The following is a 20,567-nucleotide window of genomic DNA, read 5'->3' as shown; positions in this document are numbered from 1 at the left end:
TTCATGAGCATGTGAATCCATGCCAGACCCCGTGCTGGAGAAGTTTTTGGACTGGTTGTCCAATTGTAGGCTGTCAGACGATAAAAAAATTGGATATTGAGATGTTCATGTATAAATAAACCAGTACCTTGATGATGATCCTAATAACGGCAAATGATTTGGTCGACTTTATTGGAGAGGGCGAAGGTCCGGGGTGCGACATGGCTACAAGGACATGGGCTGCGTTCCTGCCACGGACAGCTGCAGATAGCTTATGTCTCACTTAGCCTCACTTCGCCGCAGCTTCGACTGTAGGGGGGTATTTCAAACCGTGTCGAGCAGGGTGAGAGCGAGGCAGGTGGGTGTGGCCTGCTTAGTTGCCAGGCAACAACAGCGCTGAGCAGATGATCCTCGAGAACTTCAGAGGTATGAGCAGGCGGGGCACACTGATGGAATGAGCTGTGCTCCAGCACAGACTAAGTGCCCTGGCTCTCGCACACCGGAGTGCTGATGAAAATGCACAAACATTCCAGGCAGGAGCGTCCGCTGTCCCCCACAGCTGCAGACAGGTTATGTGCGAGTGAAGGTGCAAGTCTGATGCTGATGGGGAGGATGTTCCATAGTCTTTGGGCGTATGCAAAGAAGGCTTCTATTCTGCTCCTTTCCTTGTTGCAATGGGAATTTCAAGTCTGCACGTGTCCTAGCTTCTGGTGGTGCGCTGTCCACTGAAAATACAGAGTTTCTCTGCGAGGTACATGGGCGAGTTGAGGGCGACTGCCTTATAGAGGATGCAACAAGGTTGTAGGTGATTTGTGCGTGCAGTGGGAGCCAGTGAAGGTCGATTAGGGCCTTGGTGATATGGTTGTATCTGCACAGACCCTTGATGAGGCGTGCAACCACATGTAGGACACTTCTCAGGGGCACAAGGGAGGACGACGGGAGGCCTTCAAGGAGTGCATTGCCCCCATCCAGGTGGGATAGGACCATTGCTTGAACAGTGGATCTAAAGCTGTCCAGAGGGAGGAAGGGCTTGACTTTGTGCAGGAGGGAAATCTGATACCAAGCTGTCTGAGTTTTCTTAGCTTTGTTAGTCTTGAAGGAGAGGTGTTTGTCAATGGGGAACCAGAGGGACTTGGCACAGGAGGCGAGCTTGGGTGTGAAGTCCTCAGAGTTCATGGTTGAAATCCAGGTCTGCATGTCTGGGTGTTCGGTGTTGGTGAGGAGTAGGAATTCGGTCTTGGAGGGGTTGAGCTTCAAGTATGCATTGGACATCCATGACTGAATCAGCGAGAGGCAGGTTTTGAGCCTATGGATGTCCTTGATGGATTCTATCTTGTGGTATAGCTGTGTGTCGTCGGCGTATTGGGGGAAGTAGATGTGTTTGTGTGGCTAGGAGGGCTTCCAGCAGCTGCACGTATAGATTGAAGTTCACTGGGAAGAGGATGGAACCCTGCCGGACTTCACAGGTGACTGGTAGCATTGGCGATCTAGAGGAGTCTATCTGAACTAACTGCTGGCGGTTGGCGAGGTAGGACTTGAACCTGCATAGGACAAGGTTGCCGATTCCCATGCCGTCATGTAGGGTGTCCGTAAGCACCTGGTGGTCTACTGTGCCGAAAGCGGACGAGAGGTTGAGTAGAACCAGGAGGCATGGATGGCCGTCATCAAGGATGTGGAGGGTGTCTTCGACCACCTGTATAGTTGATGTCTCCATGCTGCATCCTGGTCAGAACCTGGATTGGTAGGTTTGGATGAGATTGTTGGTGTCGATGGGTTGCTGCAGTTGTGCGGCTACCGCTTTCTCACTGATCTTACCTAGGATGGGGAAATGGGTGATTAGGTGATCTTTACCTAGGTTGTCAGGATCCAGAGTGGGTTTCTTTAGCAGGTCAGGGTTTCTATCAGGTCCTCTGTAGAGAGTGCCTTATATGTTGTCCGGGGTGTGGAGATTTTGCGAGGAGGGGTGCAAGGTGGGTCTGTAGATGCAGAGCTGGTATCTATGTTCAGGCGAATCTTGCTGATTTTGTCGATGAAGGTGTTGATGGCAGTGGATTTTCAATGGAGTACGGTATGAAAGGGTCGAGCAGCGGGTTGATGCAGTGCTTGGCTACTTTGAAGAGAGCTCTGCTTTTGTTGTTGGCGTCTGCTGTGGTGTTCTGATAGTAGTAGGCCTTGGCTGTGTTGATTGGTTGTCGGCGAGTTGCTCCGAGTTCCCTTGAGGAGCCTTAGGTCGGATGCAGTACACGAGCGGTGGCAGGTTTTCTCAGTTTTCCAGAGGACTCTTTTGCTGAGGAGGAGTTCTTGCATGTACAAGGGTGCTGACGGTTTCAGTCTGCAAGTGCGTTGTTTCAGAGGAACATGTCAGTCGATTAAGGCTGAGAGGGTAGCGTTGAGTGCTTCCAGTAGAGTGTCGTAGTTCGGTTGGGGGTGTTCGGTCCATGTAAGATGGAGGTTGGCGAGGTCTTCCATGAGGGCTGCCACTGGGAAGTTCTTGAAGTACCTGAATGTTTGTCTGATCAGTTTCTGCTTGGAGTGCTCGACTGGGGTGATGTGCAAGATGTTGAAAAGCACGGCTAGGTGGTCAGACCAGTCAAGCAGGAGAGGACAGTTGGAGTGGAGGAAGACTGTGCAGTGAGGATTAGGTCGAGGAAGTTAGCTTTTTCGTGTGTTGGGTCTTTCGAGTGCTGTGTGAGGCTGTCGAGACAGTCAGGAGAGCTTCCTTCATCGGTTTGGTGACCTTGTTGCCTGGAAGGTTGAAGTTGCCTAGGAAGAGGTTGGCATGCGTGAGGGACATGGTGGTGACCAGGTCGGTGCAGCCTCGGATGAAGGCGGTGTTGGGTTTGTGTGGTCTGTAAATGAGATGGAAGGTGACTGTCAGTCGCAGCGAGTGGGAAGTGGCAGGAGATGACTTCAAAAGGAGTCAATGCTGTAGACCTCCAGTCTGGTGCAGTGCCACAAGGTCTTGAAGAGGATTGTGAGGCCTCCGCCTTTCTTGTGAGGCCAGTCTCTGTGTTGGACGCTGTAGCCGTCGGGGATAAGGACGTCTAGGATGTGGATGGAGTTGGGTGTCATCAAAACAAAAAAGAGGTGCAAGGGAAGCAAAGCCCACACCTAACCAGCCTCTCACGTAGGTTCACAAACATTTAGCAACAAACAAAACGAGGTTAGAGGGCGAAACACTCTAGTTCAGGTCAAAAGAAGCCACAGGAAGTCAAAAAGTTCAGAAAGGCATCTTGCCTCCTCCAAACATGTGAGGCATTGTAAATATCACAAACTATTTAATTACTTCCAACAGTAACAGGTTTAAAAGAAGCAATCAAATTGCCATAGAATACAAGTTAATAAAGCGCAATCAGATTGCCAAAGCATACACTTTAATAAGCGGATGTTATTAAATATTCAGTCGGAAAACACAGTGTAACAAAATGACAGACAGCGTGACATATTATGGGCTTCTATTAGCCAGCCCTATAATGTTTGTACCAAGAAAGTGTCTTGTGCTGTGCAAATATCATAAATCAAACACATCCACCACTCCATTCATACTAGACATGAATCACTCATACTCATATCAAGTTCATCCAACATGTTTCTTTCCAAATGTGTGCAAGATTTAAATGGAAATTCATCAGGGACTGTCTTTACCCACTGAAAACATTGGTTCGGAAAATTTCTTCAAACCAAACAAAGATATCACATAAAAAAAAACATAGCAGTATACAACAAATATGCAATTGAATTATCAGTGCAGTTCGGCGCCTCGCAACCTTGGACAATGGAAGGGGTTGCTCAAGGCCTGTCAAATATCTTCTCAAGTATCAACAAACAGTGGCGTCACCTGAAATATAGCAGACAATGGTGTCAGTGACCATAAGTCTCAGAGTATTGTTAACTCGATATACAGCGCTACCATCTATATTAATCAGATGGGGCGTTACTTAGCAAGAGATATCATTTCTCTAACTGCCATGAGTGGCAGCAACTTGTAGTAGAGTATAGATCAAAAGGAAGTCTAGGAGTAACGATCATACGCAATTCTAATTGTTTGGAAAGGATTATAGCTCAAGACATCGTAAGGTTCTGTGTGGAATTAGCAGCACAACCAAAAGTTGCTTTCATCGTGCAATAATCACAAACAGTGATGGCCAGATGTCTAGTCAAGCTCACGCTTACCATTAGTGTGTGTAGTCCAGATCTTCAAGTGAAGAATCGTAGTTTCTAATGGTTCATACTGTGGGCTTGAGGCCAAATGATCGGTACGTGACATTCTAGTATCCGATGCCGTGATGGTTGATTAGAAAGAGGTTAAAGATTGGAAAATGGGGCTCAATATTGGTGGTCCAAGCCCAATGAGTACACTACTGTCCAACATATCTACTGTAATTGAGGGTGAGAAGAGGTTTCACGTATGGGTCCCACAAGGTATCAATGCGGTTTCTCGTTTATAACTAATAGGATTGTGTGACCCGTGCAGGTGTGCATAGAGCCGTGATTGTGGACTGGAGCAGCAGGTCTGGTTTAACGTGCCCGGTGTTCCGTACAGGTGACCGCTACGGGTAAGTGACGTTAACGTGCAGTTGCCTGGAATTGTGCTGTAAGGGGGGCCACTGAACCACTACCTCGTTGGGAGTAAATACAGTGGTGATAAACGGTACAGCGTTACCTCAATTGGTGTCATCCACAGGACTGGCTAAAGTTGCCATGTCCCTCAATGTCGAGAGGTAGCTATTGCTGGATGGTGCGCAGTAGCACGCAGTAGCGTCTAAAGTTGCTGTCAGATCCTTTGATTAGGTGCATAACCCAGTAAAGCAACTAATGGTGTTGCAATGCTCTCTTGTAGGAGGCAACAAGAAAGACCAAAATAGCAATGAGTGCTAGGTCAAATGGTTAAGTCTATATCTGGTGTATCTCAGCGGCCAAACCATCAGGAGAGCACTTACCCATGAGCTGTAACATCCGTGAGCGAATCTCAGCCCCAGGCTGTCGGGCGAATAGGGTCACATGACTACACCTGTCGTCTAAGTACGTTCCTATGCATCGAACGTCAATTCCTATTCGTGCTCGGCCGTGTTGGTAATTAGTATCACCCGCTGTTGTGTAGGTTAGCCCTCAAAGGGCTATGTCAAAAACAGGGATGAGTCCAGCGTGATTGTAGCTGTGTTAGAGTGCTGACTAACTGGAATACACGCAAGGTGACCCAGAACTGTGGCTGTTGTAGGTGTCGCAAAAGGCCGTTTGCGAACGTGTGGAAAAAGAACAGCCGACTGGCAACAGTACGGACCAATTGTAGGGCAGCAGGTAAGGGAAGTGGTGATACTCTGAACCACTGAGGCTAAGGGAGAAAAGGAGGACCCATACCCTAAAATTCCTTCTTGGGTCTTGGTGGCTCTGGAAATCATCCTGACCTGGCATCTAAAAAGAAAATGTTTTAATTGTTTTGGGTGACATAGAAATCGAAAATTGGGTGACATGGTCAAAGCTATTTAGTTCAACCAATCAATGTTCTCGTTCAGGCCACTCACTGCAGTCTTGGTTAAAAAGATCAGTTCTTTGCATAAGAGAACGGTTTTGTCTCTGTTGGTGTCCATACTTGGGTTATGTTTGTACAATACTGTCCGTTTAAAGTCATCAGGTACGTGCATCATCTCTGACCAGTGGTCGACCATAGGGGCATTATTGGTTTCATTTTTTAGACAGCTCTTAGGTTCCCCAATTCTTAGTTTAATCTTTGTCGGTTTTACCTATATAGATCTTATCACAGGGGCACCAAATCACAAATGACCATGGAAGAGTTGCAGTTGGTTAGAAGATTCTGTTTCCAAGGAGAACGTAGTCCCAGATTGACCTCAGTACTTTTACAGGTGTAGCGACAATAGGTGTATTGGCCACAAGGAAAATGTCCCGTTACGGGTGGCAAGCCCCATTGTTCTGTCAGTGTGGCCTGTTTGGGGGTTTTAACGTTGTCGTTTCTTGTAAGATGTTCTTTGATATTTTTGCTGCGTCTAAAGGGTACAATGGGCCTGTGCACTGGAGTATCGCTTTTTTCCAAAATCTTCTAGTTTTTCAGAATTAATTTTTTTAAAGCGTTGGATATGTCACTATAGGTGTTTACAAACACCAATTTCTCCGCTTGGAGTTGGGTGTCAGCCAGGTCTCGGTGATGAAGATGGCGTCAATGTTGTATGTAATGATGAGGTCGGCGATGTCTGCTGCATGGGTGATAGCTGAGCGGACGTTGGTGAGCATCAACTTCCGTGTTGTGGATGGTGAGGGGGTGAAGATGGGCCTCGGGATGATGTGGATGAGGTTGCTGCATTGAGGATTCCATGCCTTAGAGGAGGGGCGATGTTGATGGTGTTGCCTGTTGATGGTGGGGATGGCCTGTGGGGACGGAGGGAGAAACCCCATGTCGGCACGTGCTTACCTGCTGTCTGCGCAGGGGGTTCCGGCCCTGGGTGCTCCCGATGCGAACAGGAATTGCACTTTTCTTAGTCTTTCCTTCACTTTGGATGCCTGGGTGAGAGACACCCTTGATCTAAGAGTTGAGAGCAGAAAGGAAGAGGCAGGGTTAAGAAGGTGGGCGGGGTTCAGGTCACATGACCTAAATCCACTTGAACCTGCTCACCAATTGCAAAGGAAAAAAGGCTGGAGGGCCCCTTAATTAAGGAAAAAGGAGGGCAAAACAAGAAGGCACCAACAGTATAAAATTATTGACAGGTGAGGTGGTTGGGCTTAGGTCACGTGACCTAGATCTACTTGCACCTACTCAACAATAACAAAAGGATATTGAAATGAGAGGGCTTACAGTTCACTGACCCTTCTTAAAGATGTAATGGTGACCATTGGTGACCAGTCTTGAACACCTCACTTACATTGTAAGTGAGGTGTTCAAGACTGGTTGCATGCATTGGCTCAAAAGGGGTACCCATGAATTTAGAAAGTACAACATTTAAGTCCCATCAGGAGTTGGATTTGAAATTGGTAGGTGTAGTATTTTATCCCTTTTTATAAATGCCTTAGCTATTGGTACACATGACACTTTGGTTTGAGAGGTGGTGTATGCTGAGAGAGCTGCTAAATTAACTTGAAGGGAATTAAAGGCTAATCCTTAGTCTAATGAGTTAAGCAGATCCAGCACTATATGTGAAGGTGAGCAGTCAATGGGGTTGATGCTGCGTGTTTTGCACCAAACAACAACATTTTTCCACTTGTTAAAATAGCAGTGTATTCTGTTGTGTTTATGCGCTTCCCTTAAGATACCCTTACATTTTTGTGGCAGGTTTAAAATGGCCAAACTCTAGGACTTCAGATTGTAAGCTGCCAAGTTCAGTGTTTGTGGGCATGGATGAGTGTTGCCCCTTGATGTTGGGATATCATGTTGTAAGGGTACGGTACGCGGTCGTGCCCACATTGGCGCTATCAGGATACGAGTGACTTGTTCCTGGTGTGTATTGTGTATTATTACCCTGTTCAGAAGTGGGGTTGGGGGAAAAGCGTACGTTAATCTTCCTGACCAACTCATACATAGAGCGTTCCCTTTCGACCCAGTTTGCAGAGAAATCTGGATGCATAGTTTGGGCATTGCGCGTGCTCTTGTGTTGCAAAGAGATCTATGTCTGGTTGCCCCCATTGTGCAAAGATGTCATGTAAAATATCTGCGTATATTTACCACTTAGACTCTGCGGGTAGTTGTAATCTTCTGCTTAAGTCCTCATCCAGAGTTGTGTTCCCCTGGAACATGTTGAGACAGGAGGAACATGTTGTGATGGAAAGACCAATTCCAAATCTTTTGAGCTAACTTGGACAGACTTCGAGAGTGTGTCCCACCCTGCTTGTTTACATAGAACATGGCTGTGGGTGCTGTCTGTGAGCATGGGAACCCCGCCCTCCCCCCAGCTGATGCTGAAAAGCGTGAAGTGCTTTGAAGACTGCTAGCAACTCTAGTAAGTTGATGTGATTTTTGACTACCGTTTGTGTACACACTGTGAGGGATCAGAAAGGAGAGAGGGATACATTGGTAGTGTTTTCAACACCAGACATCTTTATTAAAAGAAAGTGGTTGGGTAAAGGCCTCTCTGTCCTAAATAAATTCTCCATGCCTAGGAAACTAATCAGTTTGTCTCTTGTCAACGAAACTGATACTGATTTTTTTTTTCTTTACCGAGGATTCCCAGCCTGACGACGGGGAATATTCATGAGCATGTGAATCCATGCCAGACCCCATGCTGGAGAACAGGTATTGATGCTGACACAATTGACACTGGTGTATATGAAAATTTTGAGAAGCGATGTTTCAATGAATGGAACAGACCTGGGGTATAACCTCAGTTGTTCATAATGTAAAGAGAACTGTGAAAATTGTAGCAACAGTCAATATAATTTTCATGATAGGTCTATCTTCATGTATTATGATTGCACAATAGCCTAAAGTGTATCTTATGGGCATAAAAACTGTTTTTCAAATCAAGAAGGGGTTGGAAAATGCCCCACTGTCCCTAAACTAGGAGGCATTTCCCTACCTCAAACAAAAACTAAGGGGTCTGTCCTTTGTCAAGATTTCCAAAGCAAAATATGTCCTGTGTCCGTAATCCTATTCGGACCCTCACACTCTAAACTAATTCTAAGGTGCAAAGGATATTCTCTCTGATTTTCAAAAGTGTTCAAATGTTTGAATCCAACATAAGGGTAGCCCTTTCAAAACCCAGGTGGGATTACATTACAACGTGTGGAAACACATTAATGTGCATAAACACGGATCCACTCATAAGCTAAACGTTTTTGTGTCAGCAAGTAGAGAAATGTATTTTAGTTAACACGCGCAAACTTTTTTACAAATACCTTTTTTCTTTTGAGGGGTATCCAGGGAGAGCCAGGAGAGCATGCAGACTATGTGTAATTGTATCCTTAACAAGGCAAGCATCTTCCAAGTCTATTTTAATCATCTTGCACTTAATATTGTTAACATGTGCCACCATATGATCAGTTTGCAATTGTATTACAAATTATTTTTCAGGATAATACGGGCCTTTTACAGTATTAGCTTTAAAATCCACAATTGTAATGCCCCCCCTCCCCCGTCCTCTAATGAGCTGTAAAAAAAAGTAATTGCTCAACTTCAGGTTTTACAAAGCAGGATTGTATGTTTAGTAGTGAATTCCCTTCCATTTTCACATACTGCCCTACATCCTCTGGAAGCTACACTGGCTTTCAGTTCAAGCCTGCATTCAATTCATGTTCACTCCGCTAACCTATAAATGTCTCCATCAAAAAGCAGCAATGAAATATTGGACTACTCAACGCTTGAATACAAAGGTCCAAAGCAAAGCATTACGCAAAACACTATAACATAACTTTATACCATAACATAGCAGACTGCTACAGGAGGATACTTCAAAGATGAATTATGGTGTTTCGTTTAATATTGTGACACAGAAAGTCACAAATAAACAAGTCTATAGGTTTATAAGTCACACTATGTTTTTGAAAGCCATCATATTCCCATCCATTTGGAAGTAAGCTGCTTCTAAGGCAACAATGAAAGTCAATTTTTAGGTAAGAAAGATGGGTAGCATTCTCTTTCCTTATGCTTTTTTTTTAGCCTAGGAACACAACGAGACGCAAAGTAGCAGCAACATTCGTTACAATCTAAATCTCGCCACAGGGCGTGTAGGGGAGGAGTTCAGGAGATGTTCGTCAGATTTTAATTATCTATGTCAGACTTCTCACCTCCTATTGCTTTGGATGGACGTTTTGCATCTTTTCTGTACTCAAACACACAAAAGGGCTTAACTGTATAACCATTATAATCTGTTTAAATGGTCAATTTGTGGACAGGTAGTTTTCATGGGGGTGTACGTATGAAAGTAAAGTGCTGCTTTTTGGGGCATGTGGTCCTCTAAAGGCATGTTTACTTTGTGAGGAAGAGTAAACACATAGAAATGTAGGCCTGTAGGATCTTCTGTAATAAGGCAGCGTACCTCAATGTGACCTCTAGCTTTGTTGTAGCATCCGTAATGAGGGATGACCATTAGGTTATGGGACATTTGTCAAGTGACCTATGCTATCATAACATGTGAATGTACTTAAATTGGACACAAATACAGTGTAACATACAAATTGCAGATAAATTGCAACTGAATGCATTGTAAAATGATCATTCATTAGGTAATGGTCAAACAATAAGAATCATAATGCACAGCTTAGTAACATGAGCATACTTTAAAACAAAAGTTTAGTGGTTCCCAAGATACAAAAAAAGCGACTTAGTCATTCAATTGTGATGCTTATCTAATTAAACAAGTTCGCACCAACCTGCTAGATGTAACGGAGTTGAATGTCTGCCTTGTGTATCTCTACAATTTACATTTTCAGGTGAGCACAGCTTCTTTACTCTGACCAAGCAGCCTTTCTTTGCAGCATCTAGCAATGCTGCATCACCTCTTAATAGATCTTGAATATCTGTATCACCATCTTTAACCAAGTCCAATGGTGTGTTGCCATCTCGATTTTTCTTTGTTGGGTCAGCCCCATGCTAAAGAAAAGTGGGACAAAAGACTGATTAACCAAAAACAAGTAAATCAAATATGTAGATTTATTATATTTACAAAAGGTTTATATTTTGGGATTTGTATAGCGTCATTCGCCACTTTGTCATAGCCTCTTAGCTCTAATGGGAAATGGGTGCACATGGCAGGTGGGGGGGGATTGACAATTGGTAGGAGTAGTCCACAGTGCAAGGGAAGTCCTTCAAATTAACGAATTAAGTGGTGGCACAGCCTTAACGTATAGGGATACCACAGGGTCAGCTTCTGAAGTGTGATGTTGAGGTATTGTGCCCATGTGCATAAAGAGTGAAAAAGTAAACTTTTCACACTTGTGTAATTTTACTGCATCGGTCTTAACTCGCATGATGTCTTTGAATTAAGTCACACCCTGTGGATCCTGGAACATGTAAGGTTCCACCTATGAATCACATGTACCTGGCAAGATTTCAGTTTTTCGATTTTAGGCATTTGGAAGGATGGTAATGATGAAACAGTTTGGAAAGGTACAAAGGAGTGTGGGAGCCCATCTACTGAGAACGACCATGGGTCAAATACCCTGTTGTATAGATTTTCTTCCACTCAGACGTGATTGTAGACCCTCATGAGTGGAAAGAATCGAAAGAACAGGATATTTGACCAATGTTCGTGGCTCTCACACTCCTTTGTAACTTTGTAAAACTTAGGGTTTCACCCTATGTAACCCAGGCTAATCCATACATGTACCCCTTGCTCAATGCGTCGTAGAGCAGCTCAGCTTCACCACACTGATGAGGTTCAACTAGGCTAAAACATGTGTCTGGGACTGCTGATGGTACTCTTGTTCAGAGGAGATTTGGCTATCATTTTGGTACTGGACTGCCCTTGTGGGTGGGATAAAGACTGATATGCAAATGGATATGTCTCCTCTCTCAAGGGTGCAGTGAGCTAAAACGTGGTTGCAGACCCTCCTGAGTGGAACAAATTCCACCGAACAGGGTATTTGGCCCATGTCCATTCTCAGTAGAGGGGCTCCCACTCCTTGGTATGTTTGGAAAGGTAGGTACGCATCCAGTTGTAGTGGGATTTGTGAACCAGGGAGCTGACCAAGATTTTCTTTTTTAGCTGCTTTTACAGCCTCATTCCTTGAAACCCCAACATACTTGCTGACATTTGGTTTTCTATCCCCTTTTTGATATCTCTCTGACAAGAGAGGTTGCTTTTCCCACTCCACTTGCGATTGCAAGTTGGTTCTTGAAGCAAGCACTGGTCATTCCCCAAGTCTTATTAACACATAAGGGATAAATACTCAAAAGGCATCATGGGGACAAATGAGTAGCGGAACTAGCACACAAAGGGGAGTCCCCGAGATGAACCATTGAACCATTGACCAAATAGTTGGAAGACCCAGTTTTTGTTACGACTGGGCCCTATTCCATGGGTTATTAAATTACCTCAAAGAACAGTACACACAGAGAATAGTATCTTTGTTATACTAAAAATGTCATAGTGTATTACGTAGGCCATAGGTCCTACGATTACAAGCTTAAAAAAGACCAATTAGGTCTATTTGTAATTATGTAGATGAATCAAAACATAAATACATGAACCAGTATAGAAAATGCATACATACATCAACATTTTATGAATTAATCAATTAAAACTTAAGTGACATGGTGTAATAATCAGTTTTGAGGAAACACAGGCAAAAAAAAAAAAACTATCTTGCTAGTCCTGTTTGTCTAATGAATCAGAGACATCCTCGATTAGCCAATGTCACTTAGTTTGCATTCTAAAAATCCTTATTCATGACCAAAAGCACGTCCCAGGTCATTCCCCAAGTCTGTCAGTGTTTTTGTGCAAGGAGCCCTCTTCCCCCATTTCCCTTTTTGTGCAGCAATATTTCAGTCCTTAAGGCTAGTGGTGCAGGGGGGACACCGAACTCCCATTCCTTTCTTGCTAAATTTCTATTTGGTTACAATGTGTTGTTCACAGGCTGGAGGCAGTGTTAACTGAATTTTATTACATTTTCACTTAACCTTGATTTTTACTGCAGGGTTGCATTTTGACTGCAATTGTTAAAACAACTACTTTGCTGTTTAAGCCTGATCATTTTGAACCACTGGCTTTGTTGGCCGCCTTCCTCTGACTAACTGTGACGAATCCAAGGAGATCATCACCTCTCCCCCAAGAGACATCGCCTGTGCCCAAACTCTATGAAGACCAAGGAGAAACATGTGAACCAGCCCCCTGAAGGGGCCTCGACAGTGGGGAGAAGTAGTGAGAACCCCAGCGCGGGGAGTGAGAAAGAGAAATGTCCTGGAGTGGGGACTAGGAAAGCAAAGCGTCCTGGAGTGGGGACTACGAATGAAAAGCTGCAGAGTGGGGAAGAGACAGAGGAAACCCCAGAGTGTGGAGCAGAAAAGAGAAACGGTCCAGAGTGGGGAGAAGTGGAGAGAACCCCAGAGTGAGGAGTGAGAAAGAGAAGCACCCCAAAGTTGGAAGTGAGAAACAGAAGCATCCTGGAGTCAGGAGTAACAAAGAGAAAAGCTCAGAGTGTGAGGAGACAAGAGAAAACGATGGCGCGGGGAGTGGCAAAGAGAAACACCCCAGAGTGGGGACAACAGAGAAAACCCCAGACGGGGGTAGTGAGAAGGAGAAAATCCCCAGGATGAGGAGAGACTGAGAAACCCTCTGAGTGAAGAGAAAGAAAAACTGACAGAATCCCCAAGGGGGGTGATGAGGAAAGTCTCATAGGAACTGGAAAGACAGACTTGGGGCTGGGGACCTCTGAACAACAGGCCAGCCCACCGAGAACAGTCTACTCTGACCTGGAACTATGGGGGAACGCCTTCTCTAAAAGGATACACAATTGGGGGTCAAAAGCCAGCAGCCAACCCTCCCAACCAAAAATACCCCAAAGTCTTATTCAAAGATGGAGAAAGTGGTTATGGTAGAACAGGATTTCAGACAGTGGACTGTTGTATTGTTTTGCACCCATGTGACTTTCTTTTGCAGATTAGGGCTTGAGCTTAGAGAAGGATGTTTTTTTTTTTTTAGATTACAAGAGTAAAGAACAGTGAGACCAATGGGTAATGTTCTTTCTGAAGGATGTTCCTCCCACCGAGTCCTCATTTATGGTACCCATCTCCCAGCACAGCAGCTCTTCAGAAACATTTTCTGCCACTGGACGGGAGGACGGGGGGGGAGGGAAGAATGGCTCTCAGAGCCAGTATATACTTAGGTGTCATGACCTGTGACCTTAGTTCCACCCTTTTACCCTAGCACTCTTCCACTGAGGGACAGCTGAACCAAAGCTGTACTAGCTATCCGCCAAGAGGGGTAAATTGGGAAGATCCGTAGGCAAATGCTTGGTCAGTTTGGACATGCAGAGCCACAGCTCACGGTCCAACAGTGCAGTCATGGCCAGGGTGTTTCCAACCCCAATGGTGAGAGAGGCCGACGATTATACCTTCCGACCCATGGCTTCCAATTTACGCCCTTCTTTGTCAGGTGGAGCTGAAAGAGGGATAATGGATTAGCCAACCTTTTCCTGGCTGCGACCGTTATGACAGAATCCAGTTTGGTATGCCCCCTTAGGCATAATGGTGCCGTGTCTAGTGCCTTATACTTCTTATCCGGTCTTGAGACGAGGGCCGGTGTGGACAATGGTGTAGCCAAAATATTTGCTACAGTGTCCCATACAGTGTCCAAAAGAGGGATCGTAGCGACTGTCCTTCTACGTCTGTCTCTATGTTCATAGAGCACTGCTTTTTTCTCTTCTGATGCAACTTGTAAATTAAAGAGATCTGCCGCTTTACCAATTATGGTATGAAAAGACACTAGATCATCTGGTGTTGAAGCGTCTCCTGGGGAGTACTACTTCTTAGGCTTTTCTACAATGTAATCGTCCCACTCGCTCTGCGTGCGTCTGGCTCCTGGGTAATCTCCCCTTCTTCAGGGTCTGAAAAATCCCTGAAAGGATCTTCCCGCCAGTTGGCAATGGATGCGGTGGATGGAACTATCGTGGGGTCCCTTGTGTTTGGCCTCATAGGATCCCTTGTGGGTGGTCTTGGCGTAGCAGATGATCTAGAAGGAGAGACCCTTCCTTTATCGGCGAAGCACTGATCGTCCTGCTCCTGAACCAGCGAGGAGGTTCCCGCAAACGTGCTCTCTTCTGAGGTCTGGTCCTGTTAGAAGAGCTTCTTGGAGAGTTATGGGGTGGTGAAAACTGCCTTTGAGGAGATCTATCCATCGGTGTAGAGGAACGATGCCTCTGTCTCCGACGCCTGTTAAATTTGTCAATTATCCTCTGCATCGAAAGCATGAGTTCTGGATCATATGGGTCTGTGGGTGGGATGGCAGGGAGGACTGTTCTCCTTGGGAATGATGGTCAGTTGCTCAGGAATGAGTTCGGAATCCGAGAAATCCTCCTGTAGGATGACATCAGGAAGTTCTACCATCTCTTTTAAAGGAGATAGTTGGGCTCCGGTGTATCTAGGTCTGTGTACATTGGTCCGAACGACTCGCTTTACTTGGAAGGCATGTTTGGGATATCCGTGGACGGTGCCTTGGAATTATTTTTCTCCTTCGGCAAGGGGTCAATAGTCATCGACGGTGCTTTCGTCGATGGTGGTTTGGGCTTAGTCGACGAGGAAGACATTGACGAGGGTTTAGTGGACGAAGGCGGCTTTGTGGACGGGTGGTGCTCCTTAACCGTCGACGATAGCTTTGCTGATAAGTAGTGAGATTCTTTCGTCAATGATTGCTTGGATGTGGCCGATTTCGATGACGATGACTTAGTAGTGGACGAGGTTTGGAGAGTCGTCACTGATGTCTTGGGTTTCGTCAACGGTTTACTCGTCGACGGGCCTCTATCGCCGCCGCCGCTCTTAGACGGCGTTTTCGATGACGAATAACAGCTTGGAATTTTTGAAAACGTCTCCTTACCTTTGGAGGACGTTTTATCGTGAGGGTGCTTTTTCTTTTGGTCTCTAGAACCAAGGGAAGGTGAAAGAGATGTCAAATCCATCTTTTTCTTGCTCCTATGTGAAGGAGAGGAGCTTCTTTCTACAGAAGAACACGTTACTTCTTACCTGGTAACGTTCTTTCGACGGAATGTTCCTCCGACGTATTCCTTATCTTTGATAGTACGTTTCCAGCTTGCTGGCCTCGGAAATTTTTTCTGTAGAGGACGCTGTGCATCGACGTCCGCCGAGTCGATGTCCTTTGACGGCCACCGTATCGGCGCCGACGTCACCATGCCCATAAATAGCCACGCGCGGCGTCTGTTGCTCAGTTCCGTTTTGTAGCATAAGAAAAGTCATGCCTGAATTGGTTATTGACCTTGAAGAAGCGTAAGCTGCAACCACAAGGGAAGTATCACTGCGGGGATGGTTGGGAGGGGCGATAAGGAATACGTCGGAGGAACATCCCGTCGAAAGAACGTTACCAGGTAAGAAGTAACTTGTTCTTCGAAGGGATTGTGTCCTCCGACGTATTCCTTATCTTTGATAGACTCCCATAGCAGTGGCATGTAATTGGAGGTGGGAGTGAGAGTGTTATGTATACCTTTAGGGATGGACCGAATGTAATACGGCCTTGCCAAATCTGGTCTCTTGAGCAGTGGAGGAATCCAGATTGTAAAATTTTGTGAATGTATGTGCGGACGACAATGTGGCAGCCGCACATATGTCCCGGACCGGAACCCCTCTTTGGAGAGCCGAAGAAGCTGCGATACCCCTGGTTGAATGAGCCCTGAGATTTTGGGGTGGCTCTTTCCCTGCTAGTCTATAACATTCCAGGATGGCCAAAATAATCCACCTGGAGATGGTTTGTTTTGTTATGGGTAGTCCCAACTTGTGACCCGAGTATCCTACAAACAGTTGGTCTGCTTGCCTGATCCTAGCCATTCTGCTGATGTAAAAGCTGAGAGCTCGCCTAGGGTCCAGCCTATGTAGCCTTTCCTCCTCTTTCCCCGGATGGGGAGGAGGGTAGAACGAAGGTAAGGTAATTATCTGAGTAATATGAAATTCAGAGACCGCCTTTGGGAGGAAATTAGGCTTCACCTGTAGGACAACTTTGTCCTTGTGGAAGATTGTATGTGGGGGTTTACAGGAGAGAGCTTGTAGCTCGCTCACCCTCCTAGCAGATGTTAGTGCTACCAATAGGACAGTTTTAAGCGTGAGCAATCTCAGCGCGCTAGAATGAAATGGTTCGAATGGAGTGCCCATTAAGAAGTTTAAGACTAAATTTAAGTCCCATAAGGGAACCTGGAATGGTTTTGGAGGGTAAACATTGGTTAGTCCCTTGAGAAATTGTACCACTAGTGGAAGTTTGAAATACGATGGTCCTCCGCAGTGCGCTTGAAGATAGAAAGCGCTGCGGGATAGCCTTTTACAGTGCCCACTTGAAGGCCTGAGTTTGCCAAGTAGAGTAGAAACGATAACACCGTTGGTGTACCACATGAAAAAGGGTCAATATTCTCTTCCCTACACCAGCTGCAAAATGTGTTCCAGCGGCAGCGGTATAAAGACTTTGTTGCAGGTCTTCTGGCCGAAAGCAACACCTCCATGACGTCATCAGGGAGATCCCAATCCGTGTACCTCAACCTTTCAGAAGCCAAGCGTGAAGGTTAAGGGTTCTGGTGTCTGGATGGAGAACCTGACGTTTCTGCGAGAGAAGATTCTCTTTGAGTGGAAGACGGATTGGAGGACAGATGGACATATCTAGAAGGTTCGGGTATCACGTTCTCCTGGCCCGATCCGGGGCAATTAGGATCATGGTCTTCCGGAATCTTCTCAACCTCCTGATCATTTGAGGAATAACAGGGACTGGAGGGAACGTGTAAAGGAGTGGAAACTCCCAGTCCACTACGAACGCATCTCCTAGAGCTCCTCTTGGGGGAAATTCCCTTGAACAGAACAGATTGCAGTTCTTGTTAGTGCTTGTGGCGAACAGATCCACCTGAGGGGTTCCCCAAAGGGTGAAGATCTCTTGAAGGACTTCCTGAGCTAGCTCCCACTCGTGGGAGACTGTGCTCTGCCTGCTCAGAGCGTCCGCTGTCAAGTTCTTCTCTCTGGCTAGGTGGACAGCCGATAGAGAGATTCCTTCTTGGATTGCCCAAAACCAGAGCTGCATCACCTCTCTGCACAGTGGCAGTGATCCTAGGCCTCCTCTTTTGTTGAGGTAGTGCATGGCCACCGTGTTGTCCGTCATTATCAGGGCATTTCTCCCCTGTACTGATGGCAGGAAAGCTTTCAGCGCAAGTCTGATTGCTCTCAGCTCTAATAGGTTGATGTGTAGTCTGGACTCAGATGGAGACCAACGACCGCTGATGGTCAAGTCGTTGGCATGGGCTCCCCACCCCGTGAGTGAGGCGTCTGTGACTACTGTTATCTCCGGCCATGGTTGCCAAAACAGTTCTCCTTTCAAGATGTTCTCTGGATAGGCCCACCATTGAAGGTCGCGGGCTACCTTGTCCGGAATCCAGAGGGGATCTGTCATTCTCCCTGAGAATTGCGACCACTGACTTCTCAGTGCCCACAAAATGAGAGATATCATTCTCAGGCGAGCCTCTGGCACAAGGAAGATGCATAATGCCATGAGGCCTAGCAACCTCAAAAAGTCGAAGGCTGGGAGACGTTGGGCATTTTGAAACTTGGTGACCATCTGTAGAATATCTTGAGCCCTCACCTCTGGTGGCGAGGCTTTTCCCAGGGAAGTGTCCAGGACCGCTCCAATGAACTGGAGTCTCTGCGATGGTATCATCTGTGACTTCTTTAAATTGAGGGAGAAGCCCAGTCTGTGAAGGAAGTGGCAGACATAATCTAGCTGGGTCTGGGCCTGTTCCGAAGATACAGCCCTGATCAGCCAGTCGTCCAGGTAGGGGTAGACGTGGATCCCTTCCCTTCTTAGACTCGCCGCCACTACCGACATCAGCTTGGTAAAGACCCTTGGGCTGAGGTCAGCCCAAATGGCAGAACTCGAAATTGATAATGAGAGTCGCCAATTGCGAACCTCAGGTATTTCCTTTGTTTGAGATGGATTGGCACATGGAAATAAGCATCCTAAAGGTCCAGAGATAACAGCCAGTCCTGGAGCTGGAGGGCCTGAAGGATCTGACAGAGTTACCATCTTGAACTTGTCCTTCCTGAGGAACTTGTTCAATTCTCGAAAGTCCAGGATGGGTCTCAGTCCTCCGTCCTTCTTTGGTATGAGAAAGTAGGGGGAGTACCAGCCCTTGTTCCTGTCCGCTACAGGTACCGGTTCTATGGCACCTTTCTCTAGCAGGTCTATAATTTCCTGCAAGAGGAGCGGATCTGGAACTTTTAGAGAGCTGTTCCCCGGTGGATGACTCTGAGGAACGTGTAGAAAGGGTAGGCAGTAACCTTGGGCAACTGTTTCCAATGCCCAAGCATCTGACGTTATAGCCTGCCATTCCGTCAAATGTTGAGTTAATTTGCCCCTTACAGGTGTATTGTGTGGAAAGGCCTCAGAGTGGTTTGGGGGCGGCTTATGCAGATGCCGAGGGTAAAGAGGCACCTGCTGCTGCTGCGGCCTTAGTACTTTTGACCCGTCCACCTCGGGTGGATCTCCTTTGGCCTCTTTGAGCCGGCTGTCCTCTGCCTTTCCCGAATGCGGAATAATAGCGAAAGGACTTTCCTCTTCCAGAGGTTCCTGAGGGGCGAAAAGAAGGTTGGCAGATAGCAGCTCCTAAAGATTTTGCTGCTGCTTTAGAAGTCTAACTTTTCCAGACTGTCATCAGCCTTTTTCCCGAATAATGAAGAGCCGTCAAAGGGCATATTCAAAAGTCTGGCCTGTACATCTGGAGCAAAGCCCGACTTTCGCAACCACGCATGCCTGCGGATTGTTGTACTTGCCGCCATGGCCTGCTGATACTGTCAGCGGAATCAATGCCAGTTTGAAGTGATTCGCACATGGCATCCTTGCCATCTTTAATAATGTTAAGGAAGGCTTCCTTTTCCTCTCCTTCGGGTATGCAGTCAGCCGCTGATGAAGCACACTCCCATAGTGTGTGACTGAACCTGGTGAGTGTACAGGTGGCGTTGATGGACTTCAACGCCATACTACAGGCAGAGAAAACTTTCTTCGCCATAGAGTCGTACCTCTTGTCATCTCTATCCTGTGGGACAGTAGGGTAAGCGGCCCTACTGCTAGATGAAGTTGCCACTTGAACCACCAGGCTCTCTGGAGTCGGGTGTTTTGATAAGTATTCAGGGTCAGCAGCCGCTACCCTATACTTGGTTGACAATCTTTTATTGACTGCAGGGATAACCTCGGGAGTTTCCCAATTTTGTAAGGCTGCATGGAAGGGGACCACCGGGTCCTCCTGTGGGCCTTTGTCTAATATATCTGTTAGATCATCCTGCTGAAAAACAGGTGAAGGCGCAGACCAACCCTTAAATTCAATAATTCTTGCCATCAGGGTTCTATAGGGTGTTTCGGCATGTTCCCCTGGGTCTGGCTTAACAAATTCCACTTCTGGGGAACTGGCCAGCCCACTTGCCTCATGTAGTGACTCCTGTAGGTCTTTCAGTCTTCTTAGTTCAGAGGTGAACTCCTCTGAAATAGGCAGTGTGGTGCTCTGTAACCCAAATGTTTCCTGGTGTGAATCTACCGCCTTTTCATAAATTGAAGACAGTCCAGGGTACTCTGACCTCTGAAATGGAGTAAAACCCATCTCTAAGGCAGAAGGAGCCAAACTCGTCGTTATTGGACAAGAAAACGTTGATGTCGTCGACGCCGATGTAACAGGCTTCGAAGGCGTCGAAAACGGCGTCGAAAAAACTGGAAGGGGTCTCGAAGAACTCGAGAGGATCGGGATCCTACTAGAGGGCATCGACGACGGTCTCGGCGTCGTGCCGGAGGCCCTTGAAATCACTGTTAGCTGTGGAGTGGCCTTGGTCCTCTCATCGGCGTCGAGTCGATCGACCGATGCGTCGAGGAACCCTTCGACAACGGCGCCGATCCGTGCGTCAAAAGGAATCTTCAATGACGGTGTCGAAGATGGTGCCTTCTTACCCGATGGCTCATGGCGCTCTCGGG

At 46.5% G+C, this 20,567-nt stretch overlaps 1 protein-coding gene across 3 annotated transcripts in view; it reads right to left on the bottom strand.

Moving 5' to 3' along the window:
* TNKS2 (tankyrase 2) overlaps positions 1 to 20,567 on the bottom strand; it is a 2,182,082-nt gene that overhangs the window by 1,113,023 nt on the left and 1,048,492 nt on the right. For all 3 annotated transcript variants that reach the window (XM_069611330.1, XM_069611331.1, XM_069611332.1), the window contains exon 16: positions 10,291 to 10,510. In XM_069611330.1, the coding sequence (XP_069467431.1) occupies positions 10,291 to 10,510 (220 nt within the window). The remainder of the gene's footprint in view (positions 1 to 10,290; positions 10,511 to 20,567) is intronic.

Source organism: Ambystoma mexicanum, chromosome 8, assembly GCF_040938575.1.
Source record: "Ambystoma mexicanum isolate Mex_15411 chromosome 8, UKY_AmexF1_1, whole genome shotgun sequence".
In the NCBI taxonomy this organism is placed as follows: Eukaryota; Metazoa; Chordata; class Amphibia; order Caudata; family Ambystomatidae; genus Ambystoma; species Ambystoma mexicanum.
This window is presented reverse-complemented; position numbering and strand designations above follow the sequence as displayed.